The sequence below is a fragment of the Selaginella moellendorffii genome, unplaced genomic scaffold, assembly GCF_000143415.4.
Source record: "Selaginella moellendorffii unplaced genomic scaffold, v1.0 SELMOscaffold_7, whole genome shotgun sequence".
Taxonomy (NCBI): Eukaryota; Viridiplantae; Streptophyta; class Lycopodiopsida; order Selaginellales; family Selaginellaceae; genus Selaginella; species Selaginella moellendorffii.
In genome coordinates, this window is record NW_003314268.1 from 902,692 (window position 1) to 921,248 (window position 18,557).

General features: G+C 46.2%; 5 protein-coding genes across 19 annotated transcripts in view; 1 reads left to right on the forward strand and 4 right to left on the reverse strand.

Annotated features, from left to right (window-relative positions):
* Positions 1–175, reverse strand: part of LOC9652731 (protein HOTHEAD) — a 7,435-nt gene extending 7,260 nt beyond the window's left edge. The window contains exon 1 of the mRNA XM_024671205.1: positions 76–175. Coding sequence (XP_024526973.1) covers positions 76–175 — 100 coding nt within the window. The remainder of the gene's footprint in view (positions 1–75) is intronic.
* A 4,783-nt stretch (positions 176–4,958) lies between these two features.
* Positions 4,959–9,819, reverse strand: LOC9652732. Of its 5 annotated transcripts, none has more exons than XM_024671271.1 (18): positions 9,598–9,819; positions 8,965–9,494; positions 8,823–8,908; positions 8,339–8,769; positions 8,202–8,285; positions 8,095–8,145; positions 7,995–8,045; positions 7,886–7,936; positions 7,775–7,825; positions 7,664–7,714; positions 7,552–7,602; positions 7,416–7,490; positions 7,003–7,363; positions 6,725–6,952; positions 6,547–6,671; positions 6,254–6,486; positions 6,149–6,202; positions 4,959–6,098 (listed from the first exon to the last, which is right to left on the reverse strand). In XM_024671271.1, exons 2-18 carry the CDS (start codon positions 9,451–9,453, stop codon positions 5,220–5,222), a joined length of 3,351 nt encoding a protein of 1,116 aa, XP_024527039.1. In that variant the 5' UTR covers positions 9,454–9,494; positions 9,598–9,819; the 3' UTR covers positions 4,959–5,219. The 5 variants fall into 5 exon arrangements, with proteins under 5 accessions (XP_024527039.1, XP_024527038.1, XP_024527040.1 ...); XM_024671270.1 differs by having other exon boundaries at positions 6,149–6,214; XM_024671272.1 differs by lacking the exon at positions 7,775–7,825 and having other exon boundaries at positions 6,149–6,214.
* Positions 9,820–9,846: 27 nt separating this feature from the next.
* LOC9652733 (probable serine incorporator) lies at positions 9,847–12,108 on the reverse strand. Of its 2 annotated transcripts, XM_024671276.1 has the most exons (13): positions 11,890–12,108; positions 11,635–11,822; positions 11,492–11,565; positions 11,268–11,427; positions 11,188–11,212; positions 11,027–11,116; positions 10,788–10,959; positions 10,652–10,725; positions 10,534–10,603; positions 10,399–10,470; positions 10,204–10,349; positions 10,085–10,158; positions 9,847–10,008 (listed from the first exon to the last, which is right to left on the reverse strand). In XM_024671276.1, exons 2-13 carry the CDS (start codon positions 11,774–11,776, stop codon positions 9,959–9,961), a joined length of 1,149 nt encoding a protein of 382 aa, XP_024527044.1. In that variant the 5' UTR covers positions 11,777–11,822; positions 11,890–12,108; the 3' UTR covers positions 9,847–9,958. The 2 variants fall into 2 exon arrangements, with proteins under 2 accessions (XP_024527044.1, XP_024527043.1); XM_024671275.1 differs by having other exon boundaries at positions 9,849–10,008; positions 10,204–10,470.
* A 92-nt stretch (positions 12,109–12,200) lies between these two features.
* LOC9652734 (ribonuclease H2 subunit A) lies at positions 12,201–14,131 on the forward strand. 3 transcript variants are annotated; one of them, XR_002991932.1, is made up of 10 exons: positions 12,201–12,288; positions 12,362–12,433; positions 12,509–12,632; positions 12,697–12,784; positions 12,841–12,978; positions 13,045–13,132; positions 13,183–13,306; positions 13,351–13,491; positions 13,548–13,659; positions 13,735–14,131. XR_002991932.1 is itself a non-coding variant. In XM_024670975.1 (9 exons), the coding sequence occupies exons 1-8, from the start codon at positions 12,219–12,221 to the stop codon at positions 13,478–13,480; spliced, it is 834 nt and encodes a 277-aa protein (XP_024526743.1). In that variant the 5' UTR covers positions 12,201–12,218; the 3' UTR covers positions 13,481–13,491; positions 13,548–14,128. The 3 variants fall into 3 exon arrangements, 2 of the variants coding, with proteins under 2 accessions (XP_024526743.1, XP_024526744.1); XM_024670975.1 differs by having other exon boundaries at positions 13,548–14,128; XM_024670976.1 differs by having other exon boundaries at positions 13,559–14,128.
* On the reverse strand, positions 13,941–18,044 carry LOC9652292 (protein SCARECROW). Of its 8 annotated transcripts, XM_024670972.1 has the most exons (9): positions 17,935–18,044; positions 17,721–17,870; positions 17,582–17,593; positions 17,398–17,489; positions 17,250–17,328; positions 17,076–17,185; positions 16,962–17,004; positions 16,669–16,899; positions 13,941–16,590 (listed from the first exon to the last, which is right to left on the reverse strand). In XM_024670972.1, the coding sequence occupies exon 9, from the start codon at positions 16,417–16,419 to the stop codon at positions 14,215–14,217; it is 2,205 nt and encodes a 734-aa protein (XP_024526740.1). In that variant the 5' UTR covers positions 16,420–16,590; positions 16,669–16,899; positions 16,962–17,004; positions 17,076–17,185; positions 17,250–17,328; positions 17,398–17,489; positions 17,582–17,593; positions 17,721–17,870; positions 17,935–18,044; the 3' UTR covers positions 13,941–14,214. The 8 variants fall into 8 exon arrangements, with proteins under 8 accessions (XP_024526740.1, XP_024526741.1, XP_024526739.1 ...); XM_024670973.1 differs by lacking the exon at positions 17,582–17,593 and having other exon boundaries at positions 17,398–17,458; XM_024670971.1 differs by having other exon boundaries at positions 16,669–16,896; positions 17,398–17,593.
* Positions 18,045–18,557: the final 513 nt, after the last annotated feature.

Sequence of the window (18,557 nt, forward strand, 5' to 3'; positions counted from 1 at the left end):
GATAGAAAGACATTGGCAAACTCTTTAAATTTGGTGCATTCGAGCACTATGCTGCCACTGTAGCGCTGCTAACACCTCTACTGCCTAAGAACGTGAAGAGCACACCGCCATCACCACCACATTGCAAAATCCCGGGACACTTTCCATGGATGGATGTGGTATCATCATCATCCATCGCAACATGGTAACCTATGCTCATATCACATCTTGCATTACTGTCTTTCCTCCTACATGTGCTTTGTTCCCCTTAAGTCACGAATAAATAATAAGTAAGTGCAGTTCTATAACAAAAAACCCACTTCAAATATATAGCAAAGAGTATAACAATTGGAGGTTGAACTCCATCTTGAAATCATATATCCTTGATGCTACCGTACTATAGTGAGACATGTTTAATGCTCTACTTTATTTCCGGATCCACCTTCACCAACCATAGCATTCTAAAAATGAGATCCACATAATAGATATCTATTGTGAATGTGATTTCGGTATCAAAAGTTACTTGTCGGCCAATTCTTACAGACACTCTTTCTTTACTGCCACGACGGCAGGAGGTCGGTATTGTTAGACCCTTTATTAGTCCCTATTGTGCTAGTGGAGTTAATTGGGCATTTCGAGTGTACTTAGACTAGACGAGCATAAGGACAGAATTTCTATGTGTTATTAGCTAAGCATATTTAGCATAGTAAGGAGTTCCCGTTTCATTATATCTTGCATTGGCTAGTGACAAGAACCCTCATATATTGAGACTAGTCCTTCAATATTGCTAGATGATAGCTTACCGTGTTTACTAAACACCCTCACTATCATGCACTTTGTGTTAGTCTCACTTCGGTCTTAAATGCTATTTATGGAGAGTGTCTAGATTTACTCATTTGGTATATCTATAGAATGTAGAGATTGTCTTGAACACAATGGTGTTCATCCCATGTCCAATTTCGCAATTTAAGGATATTCCATATTTAGTAAGTTTCAAGCTTGTCCCAGAGACTAACTCTTGGTACTAAGGGAGGCTTGGGGTGAAAGCCCAAAGTGTCTGTTCCTCAACAAACAATGGGGGGGGGGTGGGGGGGATATGGGGGGTTTCAAATGGATAGGTCGGGCATGGCTAACTAACGTGAGGTATAGCTAGCTTTTGTTTGCGTGTTTTCCCTTGTTTTGTGTCCAGTTTGGGTTTAAGCTCAAGTTCCACACCATGCTAGCTAGTGGAGTATTCATATCCTTGCATTAGGCCACTGATATGTCGAAATAGCACTAGACTCCATTTGGCTTTGTTTTGCATGTTGGTACTTGCATTAGGATATTGAATGCTCTAGGACTATTCCATGTCACTCTGTGCTACTATCCCTTCGCTCCTTAGGCTATATGCTTAGGAATTGCTCTGTGGTCCTATTCCGCCGCTCCTTAGCTCCATGCTTAGGAGTTTGGCTCTGTACCTTCATTCAATGGCCCAAGGCCTTGAAACTTGGGTTTCACACCACTGTCCTTGGATACGTGGCATGTGTCACGTGGCATAAAGAGGGTTTATGTTCCTCTTCGTGGCGTTATCCTATGGTAAATCATCATAGGATAAAGGGTCAAAACCACATACGCTACAATATCCAAAAAATAAAAAGTATTTAAGAATATGGTTTTGCCAAAGAACACTTATAGCCCTATAACACAAGTATTAAAATATTATGTAGAAGTAGTTACACCTTCTACTATGTATGGAAAAACTCTACACTATACTCTTTAATAAACTTTACTAAAACAAAGTTGTTATCCTTCCCATTGTCTAATAAAATCACACTACATTGCCATAGAATACACTTTTTAGCATTGAATCTTGTGGAGTAATAATAATCTATATATGAGTAAAAGTTGTTTTCCATTATAAGCAAGAGTTATGGTCGTGTGTATTTGCTATAGATAGAAGAAAATATAGGAGTTGATTAGCAGCAATTTTTATTGAAGGGATTTGAAGCTTGATTTTCTCAACTATTGTAAGTTATACAAACTTTATTAGCAGGTAAATAGGAAAAGTTAGGGGCTTTTGTAACATTTATCTATTCCTCAAAGCCATTAATGTAGTATTTTTATGAACTTCATCACTTATTTGCCACAAATACATGAGTTATAGTGGATCAATTAATAAAGTATATGCAGTCATTGATTCTTCAGAAAACTTTCACTACCTAAAACTTGGCTATAGTTTATTTGGAGGTTTTTTCTAATTTTAATTTGTTAAAGGATATTGTCAGCGATTGAAACTCAAAGTTCACTAGTGGATTTTGGAAGAGCTTTGTGAAGGCTTGGTAGAGGATATACTATACTATAGCATTAACTAAAGACAAGGATAATGGAATTTATATATTTCATTAGTGCACTTATAATAATAGTCAGCATAATGGAACCAAGCTAAGGCTTTACTTTACCATTTTTAAAAGGCATTCTCAAATAGCATTGCATTTAAGCAAGGATGTTTAGGATAATTTTGATTTAGAGGCAATTAATCAAGCTATAAAACTTGATAAGATTTTGGTGGTATGTAAGTATAGGGTAAAGAAGTTTAGTGCCACTTTTAGGAATATAAATGTAAGCAACCAAAGGGAATGACTTGAGAGACAATCCGTTAGGGTTCAAATATAGAGGGAAAGGGCCCATGAATAAGAGTGCACCCCCTTTTCAATCGATTAAGGGTCTTGGGATATTTAGGGTAAAGGGTCCTTGGGTGTGAATAGTACTGGGTTGGGTGACCTCCCGGAAAGTTTAAACTCACAAGCTTACATTTGGTATATTAGAGGGGTCTTGGGTCCAACCTCACAAGCTTACATTTGGTATATTAGAGGGGTCTTGGGTCCAACTCTATTAGTTGGCTAAGGGAATCACACCACATATTGATTGACATTTGGTTGGTCTAGTTTACTCTTGCTGAGCTCGACCGAGGGGTAGGGTGTCAAGAACCACATATTGATTGACATTTGGCTGGTTTAGTTTACTCCCGTTGGGCTCGACTTGAGGGGAAGGGTGTCAAGAAAGCGGGGCTCTCGGGAAAGCTGTAGCTCTCAGCTTCTGTTCACGAGGGTGTGAACTTGCAGGTGGCTAAGGGAATCACACCACATATTGATTGACATTTGGCTAGTCTAGTTTACTCTTGCTAGGCTCGACCGAGGGGTAGGGTGTCAAGAACCACATATTGATTGACATTTGGCTGGTCTAGTTTACTCCCGTTGGGCTCGACCTGAGGGGAAGGGTGTCAAGAAAGTGGGGCTCTCGGGAAAGCTGCGGCTCTTAGCTTCTATTCACGAGGGTGTGAACTTGCAGGGAAGCGTGATGGATTGTAAGCAATCAAAGGGAATGACTCCCGCTGGGCTCGACCTGAGGGGAAGGGTGTCAAGAAAGCGGGGCTCTCGGGAAAGCTGTGGCTCTCAGCTTCCGTTCACGAGGGCGTGAACTTGTAGGGAAGCATGATGGATTGTAAGCAACCAAAGGGAATGACTTGAGAGATGATCTGTTGGGATTCAAATATAAAGGGAAAGGGCTCATAAAAAAAAATGCACCCCTTTTTCCAATTGGTTAAGGGTCTTGGGATATTTGGGGTTAAGCATCCTTAGGTGTGAATAGTACTTGGCTGGATGACATCCCGGGAAGTCCAAACTCAAAAGCTTACAATAAAGTGGAAGATTTTATTTTTATGCAAGTGATCTTTTTGTCAAGTCACCAATAGAACATTTTAGTGCTTTTGTGGAGTGATAAACTTTCTCATAGATATATTAGTTTATATGAAATGTCAAGGTATATAGGTAAGATGGCTTATCAATTGCAATTGCCAGCTAAGGTGAAAATTCATTTGGCATTTTATGTCAACCAATTGAAAGGTGAATTGTTTTAAAGTGAAGAGTTTGATATATACAATTGTGGATGCTAGACCAGGAGCTTCTATAGTGTTCTTCAAAAAAAGTGATTACCTATAGAACTCATTATTGGGATAAAGACTTTATTTGGTGGGAGGAAGAATTGGTAGGCACAAACTTTAACCATATTTAAGTTGATCTTAATAAATTTATGGCTGTTTCAAAGTTTTTTACTTTGAAGTGTGTGAACAATATACATTACTTCCTTGGCAAGGTGCAATATCTTTGTCATTTTGTTAGTCATCTTTCTAATGGTATTACACCATTGCAAATATTATTGAAGTTGTCAACATCATCTTTCATCTTCTCTGAAGACTATGAAAGAGCATTTATGAATCTAAAATAATTATTAACATATGCATGGATTCTTTTAATATTATGTTGATGCAAGAGCATAAGTGTATTTAGTTAGTGTTATCCTATATCATATGTATATTGCAATTAGTAGAGGTGAACTATTCCATGACAAAAGAATATTTAGCCGTAATTTAGAGTTTCAAGAAGTTTCATTCATACTTGCATGGTTTTTGAACATTGCTAGAAGGTGATCATTATTGAAGCAGAAGAATTTAATTGGTCGTATTGTTTAGTAAGCTTTAAAGCTTAAGATATATGATTTCAAGGATTAAGTAAAAAGTTTTATGACTGATACTAACACCTTTTCTCAAGTTTCTCTCTTTTATTCGGTCTTTTCTCATGTTCATAACAAGTTTGTTATTTCAGCATCAGTGGACTTTTTAAATAAGAATTCCATAATGTTAGCAGTTGCTATATTTGATATTTAGTTTCTATAAAATATAGTCTTTTGATGAAGTTTGTGAGGCTCAAAATGTTAAACTATGGTTTTGATTAATGACTTGCTATTTCAACATTCAGATGCCTTAAAAATGATTTTCTTTGCTTTATAAAAATTGATCATGATGATCATTTGCAATTGATAACTATATGATAGACTTTATATGCCCTTTTTGGTTGAAAGAGAGATTGACTCATCTACAGTACTCTTGCTCCATCCATATTCGTTTAATCTAAGTTTTAGGACTAACCTTTAGACACATTCAATTAATCTGTAATAATCCCCTTGTAAGCTAATATTATTTGACCTGGTGATTCATTTTCACAGCACTACAAGGATTGAGAGAAAAGCATTGAATTTGTGTTCTTTCCTATGTACAAGCCGGTTTCGGGTCGGTCACTGAGGGGAAAATTGTGGAGTTTCGCTGTACCTGTCTTACACCTTTTGTTGTTCTCTAATGTACAGACGAGCGAGCGAGCGAGCCAGAGATAATAGAGTCATACCTCGAAGAGCTTCCCAGCGCTTGATCACAGCGACAGAGCAAAGTTGACGTCCTCAGCTCCCAATCCTCCCGCGTCCTCCACTTTGATCCACGAACTTCCAGTCTTCCTGTACTGCGGGACCGCCAGCGAGAGCGTGAGTGGGCTTTGATCCTCACCTCCTCCAGGCAACGGAGCTCCGGCCTTCTTCTCCCGCTGCCTCGTCTCCAGCTTGTCGAAGAGCGAGAGAGGCTCCACCGAGGGAGCCAGCTCCAAGTCGAGTGCTCCCGCTCCTCCTCCCTGGCTCTCCCTCCATGGATCCAGCTCCCTGAGACCCGACGCCTGGCTGGCTGGAAAGAGCTCCTGCGTTTTATCCACCTCCGAGCCCAGGAGAAAGTTGTGGTACAGCGGTGACTCGCTGCCTTTGGCCTTAGAAGCTTTGGAGCTCTGAGCTTCGCTGGAATCCAGAGAGTCCGTGCTTGACTTCGAGCGATGTTTTCTTCGTCCTGGAGATCTCGACCGGGACCTGTAGCGTCTTCTAGCTGGAGAACTGGACCTGGAGCGTGATCTGGAGCGAGCGAGCCTACCGGACCTGCTTCTTTTGAGTCCTTCTCTTCTATCCCTCTCCCTCTCTCTGTCTCTATCCCGCCAGTCTCTTTCTCGATCTCTATCCCGTTCTCTGTCTCGATCTCGTTCCCGTCCCCGGTCTACGTCCCTGTAGCCTTTGTCCCGGTCTATGTCCCTGTAACCCTTGTCTCTCCGATCCCTCGCATCACGCTCTCTATCTCGGTCTCTAGGACGATCGTGACGATCGGTCTCCTTATCACGATCCCGCTCGCGATCTTTTTTATCCTTATCCCACCGAGATTGGCCGCGTTTCTCTTTCTTGGAACTGGGAAGCTCCTCCAACGGTCTTGGTGAGCCACTCTAAATGACAATGATTAATAAAAGTGCAGCATTAAACGAGAAACAAGCACCTTTTCCGAGCGTTGCGCCTCTATTCGGTTCTCTTTTGCTTGAGCAGCTGGTTCCTGCAATGGCAGCTTCGGAGGTCTTGAGGACAAGTGTAAGGAGATACAAACCTTCTCAATGTCTAAGCCTGACGATGCAACAGTTTCAAATCCTGGAGGCAGTTCATCCATCGGTCGCTTGATCGACGGTTGACTGGAAATCTCAGATTTCTGAGGCTTCGCATTTTTATTGTTTGGTTCCTCAATCACTGGATTACTCTTCGTCATTGTCGTTGGGGCGGCTTGCAGGGTGACAGCTTTTCTACCTTGAAAGACCCCCCAGAGGTACATTTTATTCCGCCAAACTGAAAGTAAACGTGAAACTATTAGACCTCTCGTAACAAAACAAAGCGGACCAAACTTACGATTAAAGGCTTCTGCAAGCCGAAGTGAAGGAATTATCAGCAGTTCTGCACCTTCCACAAAACTTTTCAAAACAAGATCTGATTTCACCATACGGTCCAAAAGTTGGTTGTATTGCGTTGGATAACTGGCAAATTTTCAGTTGTTAATGAATGACAAATTAAAAAAAACCCGACAAACCTTCCGTTGTCCACAGGAAAAAAATATAACGCGATATCCTGATCATTGGGGGGGTTGGTCAGGAACTTCTTCGGCCACGCAGAAGCTCGCTCGACTTCGTGAAGTTTTAACGGAGACGATAATAATTTCGACGCTTCCAAAACCTTGGGTGCTGCTTTGTCCGATGGATGAGCTTGTATACCGTCGTATGACGAAACACTCCCTTTGGCGGAAACCTCAAAGCTTCCGCTGTAAAATCGAACCATCAGTGATAATAGACCAGAACTTAAGAGGCATACCTCCACAAGACATTGGCTGTAGGCACAGCTGGTGAGGCTTCTGGTCGAATAGAAGGTGACGGTAGAATCTTAGTTCCCGTGGGCGTTGAGATGGAAGGGACTTCAGGAGTGGATTGCATGATCTGTCCCAAGATCGCCTTAACGTTGGCTTTCTCTAAACTTGGAGTAGTCTGTTTTGATGCACTGCCGATTCTCGCATTTGTATCATCGATACTCGGAGAAGGATCCTTTGACAAAGCTTTCACGGTGCAAGATTGAGCTGAATGACCGATTTCCTTGCATTTATAGCATCGTGATGTGTTGTCACTTGACCATGGATCCGATACGGCGTTTTCAGCTAAAGGAGCTGGTTTCGCAATCTCTGCAGAAACTATCAAGTCAAAACAATGGTATAACGTTAACAATCTTATTACCTTCTTTAAATTTCGACTCTCCGGCATTGTTGGGGACGGTAGGCACGACGGTAGGCCTCGGTGTGTCAGGCCGAGCTGCGAAAGATTCAATAAAATAAATGAGATGAACACGGTTAAATATTCTCCTAGCAATTACCATCTTTCACACTGGGATGCACGGCCGCAGGTCTCGGTGTGTCAGGCCGAGCTGCAAAAGATTCAATAAAACAAATGAGATGAACACGGTTACATATTCTCCTAGCAATTACCATCTTTCACACTGGGATGCACGACCGCAGGTCTCGGTGTGTCAGGCCGAGCTGCAAAGACAGAATAAAACAAATGAGATGGGCACTGTTACATGGTCTCCGGGCAATTACCATCTTTCACACTGGGAGGCACGACCGCAAGTCTCGGAGTGTCAGGCGGAGCTGGAAAGACAGAATAAAACAAATCAGATGAGCACTGGTGCATAGTCTCCGAGAAATTACCATCTTTCACACTGAGATGCAAGACCGCAGGCCTCGGCGCGTCAGGCAGAGCTGCAAAGACAAAATAAAACAAATGAGATGAGCACTGTTATAGTCTCCGAGCAATTACCATCTTTCACAATGGGATGCACGGCCGCAGGTCTCGGAGTGTCAGGCCAGGCTGAAAATCAAGTTAGTAACTTCGTCACATGTATATTGCTAGAAATTACCATCTTTTGCAGTGGAAACTCCGACTGTAGGTCTTGGTGTGTCAGGCCTGGCTGTAAATTCAAAAATTTTAGAACTGTTATTGACTTCGAAGCTCCCACTTACTTACCATCTTTTGGTTTTAGAATTTTGGAGTCTCCATTTTTGTTTGCATCTGTCGCGGCTCTTGATGTATCCAGCCAAGACTTATTTTCTGCACGTTGCAAAACTCATTAAAGAGAAAATACACAAGTCAATCAAGAATACCTTCTTTAGATTTCACTAACTCCGCAACTGGTTTTGGTGATGTTTTTTCTCGTTGTTGAGCTATGAGTTGAGTTGGCCGTTCGCTAGCTTTTGGTCCCCTTTCAGATGGTGCTTTGCTGGTTCGCAAAAACGGAAGAGGAGGCTTCGCAATAGCTGGCATGGGCGATTTCCCTTTTAAAACGCCGAGTTTTCCCGGCTTGCGAGGTGGGAGAGGCTTAGCTTTTCCCACAGTTGGACTTTTGATGGCCTTTTCACTGTCGGCATCGCCAGACTTCAGTTTTGAAGGCGTCAGCGCGTCAACTTGTGGCAGCTTTGATGAGGCACCTTGGGCAAGGTTGGGCTTTACACCATTCTCGCGACTTTTACACTTGCAAGATTCGCATAGCCACTCTCCCACGGGCATCTCTACAAGGGGTGTCTCCATACAGTATCTGAAAACACGACAACCCCATTATAAGCCATCAAAAACCAGGTGCCAGCTTACGTATGCTCCGCGCCTTCGCTGCAACTAGTGCACACAGCGAGCCTGTCCTCATATCCGGCATCCCCGCATATGTCACAAACTTTAACCTGCAAAAACCCAATAAGAACACCAGAAATAAGGAAGAAAAGAAAAGACAACTCACATCCTCCACATCCGTTGCTTCGCTAGCTTTCTTAGTCGAAAGCTCTTCAGAGCTTTTTGCGTCGTCCACTGGTTCCCCTTCGTCCTTGGTAGCAGGAACATCCTCGTTTCCAGCCACAGTAGTAAGAACTTTCCTCCTTTTTCTCTTGGGAGAGCCAGGAGAAGCGATGGTCGATTCGTTCTCCTTCATAGTGCCCAAGGCCTGATCCTCCGCATCGCTTACCACTGGAGGAAATGCTCTGGAGTCCCAGGGGACATGGCTGCTTCCAGCCGATCCATCCCCTCCAAGTTCCTCCAATGGCTCCTCCCTGTTGGTCTCGTCGGGATTTCTCTTGTAGTTATCGTCTAAAAGTCTTCTTCGTTTAGATGGTTTTGAGCTCGTCAAGTTGGTCCCGGAAATCCTTTTGCTGACCTCACTTTGCGAGACAAACACCTCTGGCGGCTCCAGCTTTGAGTCGCTATTCTCATCGGCTCGTGAGTTGTCGATCATATGAATGAAAAAACGATTTTCTTCCGAAATATCCCCTTACCCTGCAGCAAAACAACGTAAATCATCCGGAAAGATCTCAAACGCTCAACGCATCGATCGATCGATGCATCCAGAGGAGAAACACCAATTCCTCCATCGACTGACCTGATTCTCAGCTCCTCGCCCTTGCCCGCCGCTGGCGGCAGCTACTGGCGCCGCGCACCCGTCCACATTCGCGAATTCGGCGATGCCCTAGCGCTCCCTCTCTTGCTGCGCCGCTGCCTGTCCAATCGTTTCCGCCAGTTTTCGGCGCAGCGCGCGAGGATCTGGCGCAACGGGGCCGTGGATGGATTGATCGCGCGCTCCTCTCTCCGCCTCTTCGTCAAGCGCCTTAGGGATCGTCGACGACACAAATGCACTGAAACCCTCTATTTATTAAAAGGGTTTAGCCCTAGCCTGGTATATTCCTCGAGGCTCATTGTAGCATATTCCGTCAGTCAGTCCTACCAAAAAACCAAAACGTTTCTCACGAGAATTGCCTGATATTCGAGACAACAGATGATACCATCGTCCAAACTGCAAGGAAAAAAAATAAAAGAAGAGAAGTTTAGCTTTTTTGTTCTTGGTTTTTTTTTTTTTTTTTTCAGCTTACTATACACTCCAGCGGCGAGCCATTCGTTTGTGATCTTCACCCACACGCTCGCCCAACCAACGTCGATGCTCCATCTGCGAAAGAGTTTTTAGTTTGGAGAGATTCACGACGTAACTTACTTGAGCATTGTTTGATGAAGGTTCCAGCCGACGAAGAGCATGGCGAAGTACATCGATCCCACTGCAAAGACGAAGTGGAAGAACCCGTAGCTGTATGGAACTCGCTTGATCTCTTGGTTTTCGGGATCGGGGGTCGGGTTTGCTGGCTGTTATTACAAAAACAAGTGAAAGAAGTCCGTGATTGAACTTTCTTACCACAAAGGGATTGGAGTCGGCTCCTGTAGAAAATGTGGCGAAAACAATGGCGACGAGACCCATAAAGAAGCTCTGGAGGAGTAAAAGAGTGTGGTTTAGTCAGCGGAGAATAGCTTTAAACGTTTTTCACATTACCAGCACAGTTAGAAGGTCCGCTTTCCCGGTTTGTCTCGGCCTTGTGTTGCACACTTCGGATCGCGGCTCGCTAAGTTTGCAGTAAGTTAGTTCTCTATCTCCTTTAATTTCTTGTTACCTCATAATGGCCGACCAGCACAGAAAAACAATGTATAGAGATATAAGGCCAGAAGTCATGAGCCCAGCGCTAACCTGAAAACAAAATCATGTAACTTGCGGCGCTTAGTTTGTACTTTACTTAACCGAAAACTTACTTTCGGGTGAAGAGAGACGAGCGTCATTGTTAACAGCAAGACTAAAGTCCAGGAAATGAAGAAGATGTTGAGGCTGCACGATGGCTTGGGCGCAAACCAAACGTACATAATCACCAATCCAATAAGGCAGAAAACGTACGAGAGGGTAGTCACTATCAGCATTGGAAGAAAACTGGGAAAACGTAGACAAAGATGTCAAGTAACAATCAGCTTTCCGTGAAAGAAAACCATGACTTTACCAGCGCCGAGAATTTTCGGGAGCAAGCCACTTTTCGTTCCACCAGTAAGCGAAATTCACTATGCTGAAAAGTTGTATGACGAGAAAAACTCTACACGCAGACAAAAACTTGATCAGATCACGAGGTACTTCTCGTTTGGAACACATGAGAAAGAGGCTTACCCAGCACCGAATCTCGCAATTTCGCCTGGAAAAAAAGAAACCTCTGTCACTCAAGGACGTGCATGATTCACGAAGCTTACCATATACTTTGATGATGGCTGGTGGAACGAAGAAAGGCAATATCATCAGCAAAATCCACAAGAGAAATTTCAAGGGCCACCACCCACAGTGCCACCCATCTCTCAGACCTCCAATTCTCGAAGTTCCTACTGTTGTGACGAACATGATCGCAAAAAACACCTGGTTGCAAAGAAACTTTTTAAGGAACAAAGTAAGTTTTCAGCTATGGATAATTCAAGGATACGAAGCAGCCAAAACTTAGGCGAAGAACACCTTCCGAGGCCAAGCAAGTGTGGACTCCATAGCAGCCTTGAAAATCTGCCAGAAGAAAAGATGAGAAGCTCCTCATCGATCGATCAAAAGATCATTAAAAAAGACTTTACTTACGCCGCAGTGTGCTGAATGCCTCTCTACTGTAGTCCCGGACGACCCACGCGATCAGATTTGTGAAAAGGAAGATGATCGCATAGATATATCGCGTGGGCATTTGGTTCGCTCCAGCGCACGAGCAGCAAAAACACCATGCCATTGTTCTTGGAAGTGGAAAATAGCGAACAGGACCAAAAAAAATTCCCCTACAAACAATGAAAAATCCTTCCCGAAGGTCAAAGGCATGCCATGCAGCACCAAATGCGAGCTCACCAATTCGAGAATGTGGAGCTCCGCGCCGAATTCTCACCTCGCTCGATCGATTGTCACTCGCCCCGAAATATTCTCGAGCGCAATGGCCGATCGATCGCGCCGCGGCGGTAGCAATGCAGCGCCATCGCCTGATCGATCGATATCGAAACACGCCGCCAAGCCTGCGCGAGCGCCTCCTCGCCCCGCTACGCCAAACAAGAAAGAAGCTAGACGACCAAGTAGTCCGTCCCATTAACGTTTTCCATCCAGCAAATAAACGATTCCCAGGGAGGTATATTCCTCCTTATGGGTTTTGGCGCGAAGTTTGAATTTCCCATTCTCTAGGGTTTATGGCGGCGGCGTGGTGCTCCACGCCGTGCGCCATGGGGATCGACGAGGCCGGGCGCGGCCCAGTTCTAGGTTTGTGCCAATCTTTCCTACTAGCGCTATGAATCGATCGAAATGCCGGCGATCGTTTGGTTCTCTTCGACAGGGCCGATGGTCTATGGATGTGCTTACTGCGCTGTGGCGTACAAGGAGGAGCTAGCGAGCTTGAAATTCGCAGGTATGAGGTCTGGATTCTAGTTTCTCGCGCGATGGAGGTTGAGATTTTTCGTTTTTGGGTTTGCTTGGTGGTCAGATTCCAAGATATTGACAGAGGGAAAACGAGAAAGGCTTTTCGAGAGCTTGAAGGAGGACCCATCGATGGGTTGGGCCGTGGACGTCATTGATCCGCGGGACCTATCAGCTCAAATGCTACGCAGGCAACGCGCTCTCATACGACTTTCTTGAATTTCTTTTTTAATTTTTTTCCTTTGGTTGCTCCAGAGTAAAACGAAGCCTGAACGACATATCCTATGACTCAGCCATTGGTCTCATCAAGCTTGTTCTTTCCAGAGGCGTGCTACTTTCCGAGGTCATCCTTTCTTTCCCGAAAAAATCATACACTAACTTGCGAGATGCTTGAAAAAGGTCTATGTCGACACGGTTGGAGATGCCGAAAAATATCAAGCGAGGCTTTCCGAGCTTTTCCCGCACATAAAGTTCACAGTGGCTAAGAAGGCCGACAGCTTGTTCCCAATCGTGAGTGCCGCTAGCATCGCTGCAAAGGTACATACGAAATCTAGTAGCTGTGTTTTTCTGAGTTTTTTTGTTTGTTTGGCTTCTGATGTGAAGGTGACAAGAGACCAAGCGCTGAAGTCATGGGTCATGGATGAGGCCGGCTGCACGATATCAAGAAACTTTGGTTCCGGCTATCCAGGAGGTACTAGTTTTCTTGACTGAGCGATATAAATCCTTTTTGATTTTTTCCAGATCCTGATACGAAGGCTTGGCTGGAGCAGCATATGGATGATGTATTTGGATTTCCATCGCTCGTGAGATTTAGCTGGGCCACCTGCAAGCCTCTCATCGCGGAAGGCGGTGTCCATGTTTACTGGTAAGAAACAAGCAGCCAATTCTAAATTCTCGTTTGACATCTAGGGAGGCTGACGAAGACGATGACACCGCACTTGTGAAAAAATCTCGATCTGCGCAAACGGAGTCGAGTGGAGCCCTGAGGCATTCCTTTTTCAGGTCAAGGCAGCTACAGCAAGTTACTACACGTCTTTAAGAGCGAGCGAGGTACGCGTTTTTCTCCAAGCTTTCAAAAGAAAGTTACTGTCACTCTGATATTGCAGGCCACCTACAGCAGCAGTAGTCACGTAAAACTTGCAAAGGAGTTTGAAAACTTGGCTTCCAAGTGTACCAACATCACTTCCAAGCCAAGGAAGAGAGCTCCAGAAAAAAAATGTAAGACAGGCTCTCTCGTTCGATCTAATTCTTCTTGGTGGCTCTCTTCATTCTCGACGAAATCACTGCTCGCAGGATCTTCACGTACCTCCTCAGCCTCTTTCGAAGCGCAAACCGGGTGCTGCTCTTGCCTCTCGGGTTTTCATCCTTGCGAACAAAGCGGTAGCTCTTCAAGTACGATCCCCTGGAGACAAATCCCTGCGACTCCCAAGAGAACTCATCGCTATCCTCTTCGTCCTCTCGATCACTACTACCGCGACTGCCACTGCCGCGATCACAGCTACTGGAACTGGAACTCATTCCCGAAAGAACACCGGAGCGATGCTTGGCTCCACGAATGCCATAGCAGATTGGGGTCATCATCTCCACAGCTTCGAGAAGAAATAAAACCCCCAGCAAGAAAAATAAAACGCCTCCCTGTTCTTGCTTCCAAGCTCCAAACTTTTTTAAATGGTACGAATATTCCGCCTCCGACCGGTCCGGAGCTCGAGTCCTGTCTCCAAAACTTTCCCGTCGCCATGAAACGACCGTTGGTTGGTTCTTTTCTTTCGCGCTTTACGAGGAGCTCCACGCCGAGGCCGTCAAGAGGCACATATCCTTCCAGGCGAGCTTGAGAAGCTCGCCATCCTCGACAAGCGCGAATCCTTCGCACGGGAACATCCCCAACAGCAAGCTCGCCTGCGCGGACGCATTTCCCCCGAGCGCCACCGCTCGAAAGCCCGCTCCCTGGAACTCCTCCCTCCAGCTCCCAAACTTCTCCTCGCCAGTCCGGGCCGGCCCCCCGACCGCCAGGATGTTCTTGATCTCGCACGAGAGTAGCTGCTGCTCCACGACGTGCCGCTCGGTGTTGTCCTCGGGCAGGCTCGCCCCCAGCGAGTCGAAGAGCGCCGAGTAGTAGTGTAGCGCCTCCACGAACCGGTGTAGAAACGAGCCCGAGTGGCTCAAGTCCTGCTCCACCGTGGTGATGATCTTGGGCCGGAGCTGGCGGAGGAGCGCCAGAGCTTTCACGTCGGAGCCAGTGATGTCGTAGAGCGAGTGGTGGAGGCAGTGCACGGCCAGAGCTTCGTTCCTGCGGACCCCCAGCTTGAGAGGATCCAAGTTCCCGATCTTGTCAGCCACGCCGTGGAACTCGAACGGGAGTCCCAGCGACGCTGCGAACTCGGACAGCCTCTTCCCGGTTTGCTCTAGAGTGTCCGAGCACGCTCCAAGGCCTGTGAGCCGGACTCTCGGCGGACCCCGGGGCCTGGAAGCGAGGATGTGGAACAGAGCCGGCCACTGTAGCCCCTGCATCACGTCCAAGTCGAGGATATGGACGCTGTCTTCGCCATCGAGAGCCTCGAGGATTGCCTGGTTTGCTGTGAAGTGCGAGAATTTCACCAGCGGGCAGAGCGAGTTGAACACCTGGAACGCTGCGATGGTGTTCTTGCTCGAGACTTTGTGCATCTCCGGAATGAGAGGCGCATACACTCCCAGGCACGAGTTCACCATCCGGGCGTTCATGGCTTCCGAGAAGTAGGCCGCCATCCTCTCCACCGAGTTCCCATACGGCGACGTGAGCTCGCTAAGTTGCGGGAGGAGAGCGTTGGCCTCTTCGAAGTTGTCCGCCGAGACCGCCTCGGCGCACTGAAGCAGAAGAGCCAGGAGCTGCAAGCCTTCGTCGTCCGAGGTAGCAGCAGCAGTGCTACTGCTCGGAGCCGCGACTGTTGGCGCAGGCGGCTTGATGACATTCCCTTGATCCTGTAAATTCCTGTGAAGCTCGAACTGGTTGGCAGCAGCAGCAGCTGAGAAATTTGTGTTCTCGGACGGTGAAGACGAGGACGAATCGAGAGAAAGCTTCAGAACGTCTGGCCTGAGAGCGTCTGTTGTCTGGATGTGAGCAGCACCAACCGACGACGAGGACGAGGTGAGCATCGAAATCTCCATGCTGCTGTTGTTTAACATCGAGGTGGATGGCTTGTCCAGGCCGTAGAGTTTCGACTTGATGACGCTCCCGACGTGAGGATTGCAGTGGGAGAGGTTCTCCAGGAGGAGCTGCATGATGTGTTCGATGGAAACTCCAGGCATGGTGTGGAGGAGATCGTTGGCTATCGAGTCAAGCCAGGCTGCAACAGAGCTTTGATCCATGCTTTGCACGTCTGCTGCTATGAGTGAGTTCTCGGACTGATGCTGCGGTTGTTGCCGAAGCTCCAGCGGCTCAGTGTTGGTGGTGGTGTTTTTCATCGTCCAGGGAGGACTAGAATTCCTGCTCGAGTCCTCCGCAAGGCCGGGAATTGGGGCCGACGTCGACGATGCCAAGAGAGAGCCACTCAAACTCCGGAGAGGTGGAAAGCTCGAAAATTCCCAGCATGCTTCAGTGCCATTGCCTTGCTGAAATCCCAATCCGGGACTTGCGAGCCACTTCATGGCAGTTGGAGATGGAGAGGCCATCAGACTGTCGCATAATCCCTTGGGACTTCCACTGGGTGTCCATCTCGGCGAACTCCCAAAGTCGAAGACGGATTGAGGCCCAACTTGTGCCAGAGGTGACTTCATCCTGCTGCTCAGCATACTTCTCGACTCACCTTCGATCAAACTCGCTGTGCTGCAACTGTATAGAGACTTGTCCGAGCTCACGTCCTGAGCCTCCGATTCCTCTTCCTCTTCTCCCTGTGGTGCAGAATCTCCATTATCTCCAAAGCCGTCATCCAAAACCACTATGGGTTCCTCTCCGTGATCGATTCTGCTAGATTGAACTGCTTGTGCCGGTACGTATCCCACCATAGCTGAGCTTTCGAAATGCTTTTTCTTTGTTCTTCCAGCAGGCACGGGCTACCGCCTACAGGCTCCGAACTTTAGAGACCTGTACTGGAGCTACGCTCCACCCAAGTATAGTATAGACGAGTTTTTGTCTCAGATTATGCTTTCGAGGCTCGGGTTTCCTGTAGCGATGATCTGCAAAGGGATAATGTTGGTTTAGTCATGCCGTCAAGGAGTCGATAGTGAAAATAAACAAGAGCACATTAGACGTACCGCATGATGGTTATGTTCCTCACATGGTCCGATTCTCTGTCCGAGTACGCGGGCACGGGAAAGACAACGTATATATGGTCGTATACTGGCCCTGGCTGAGCAGCGCGGGAAAAAAAATATATGTAGCTCTCTTTTAGATTGATCAGAGCTTGTCGACTTGTGCTTCGTGGATGCTAAACTTGAGACACGAAGATCATTGAGCGCGGGCATCAGCTAGCTTTGCCGTAGCTTCTGATGGACAGCAAGCAAGGAGTTCTAGAAGATTAAACATATAATACCACAACTTAGCTTACCTTAAGCTCGCTTCCCAGGACAAGAGATGGTAAGCCGTCTTTTCTGCTTTAGCAACAACACAGATGTCGCTTCAGTGGGACCTCCATCTCGATCTAAAAATCAGAATCTGATACCTTTCCTCTAGCGTGGCCGTGAACGCTTGTGTTCATACACGCTCCAGCCTTGTTTCGTCCGCGTCTGTTTCTCGGCAGTGGCCGGCAATAACGTGCGCATGTTCCAATGCCTGCATCACAAAGCACACACTTTTCTATAGGGAGGGAATAATTCAGCAACACTTTGTCACATACCATTTTTTCTATTCCAGCACATTGGAAGGGAGCCTGTTACCGTCCCCGCCTAAGGCTCCATCGCATAAAACGGGATTTCCTGTCACCAACAAGCCCAGCCAGAACAAAGGACAAGCGCGTATAAATTAGTGACAAAAGCACAAACTACCTCAGTCAATCCGTGTCAGACGACCGATCTTCACCACAGCTCCCGCGGAACACGGTGGAATCTACAGAAGACAGCAAGCAACAAGGCCATAACTACAAAAACCATCATCAGAAACAAATATTTCATCAGCAACTCGCTAAGATAAGAACAAAGACCAGCTCGGGGACAGAGAGCAGCAGCTTACCCAAGTAATAATCTGCGATGGGAATGTCAGAAATTCCTACAGCCTCGTGAACCAGGAAGAATAATTTTACCGAGAAATTCCTCAACTAAACTAAACGGGAATAGAAAAACCAGACAGAGGAAGGAGAAAAGACACATACTCGTTTTCGCAGATTGCCAGGAATCTCACAGATCCCTCCACCGTGTCACCATGTGGTAGTCTGTTAGCGACAGAGACAAGATCTAATTCGTCGGCCCTTTAGATACTGGGCACATGGTGTGCTCAGAACTTTCTCCAGGTACTGCTTTGGCTGCCTCCAAAACACGAAAGCCACTGTCAGGTTTGTACAAATCCTCTAAAAGAAACAAGCGTACCTTTCCAATTCACTCCATACACGAACCACTCTTGCTGCATGAAACCAGTAAGCAAAGTTTTCAGACTGAACTCTAGAACTTTTGAGATTTGTCTTCCAGTTTGGAACTGAACGAAAAACACTTTGAAAATCGACGGTGCAGTTTGCTGTGTTAATATATGCATTGAAAGCATGCTGTTGGTATACCTGTATCGAATCTCAAATAACCTCCGGAGCGCGTTTGAATTCAACAATGTACTTGTACACTGTTATAGGCTTGTCAAACATACTAGAAAAATCCATGTCGAGCTTTTCTCCAGGAACTTTATACATTGAGACGCGCTGCAATACCTGGGGTTCATAATATTTAATTGTCATCTGAGAGTTTTAGTACCTGCATTGCGGTGACTGAACTTTCGTCCGGATCCCATTTATATCTTGTTATGTTGCGACTGGCCTGTCATAAGGTTCCACGCCATTTTATCTCAGACCGAGCTAGAGAATGAATCACCTTAATTGAAGGCGGCCCGGGTTGATCACCCCTGTCAAATACCTGGGGACAATAAATGCATATTAACGGTGTCGACAAAGCAGGAATAGACGAGTCACCTGTTTCGAGTATTCGGATGTATCGAATTGACCAGC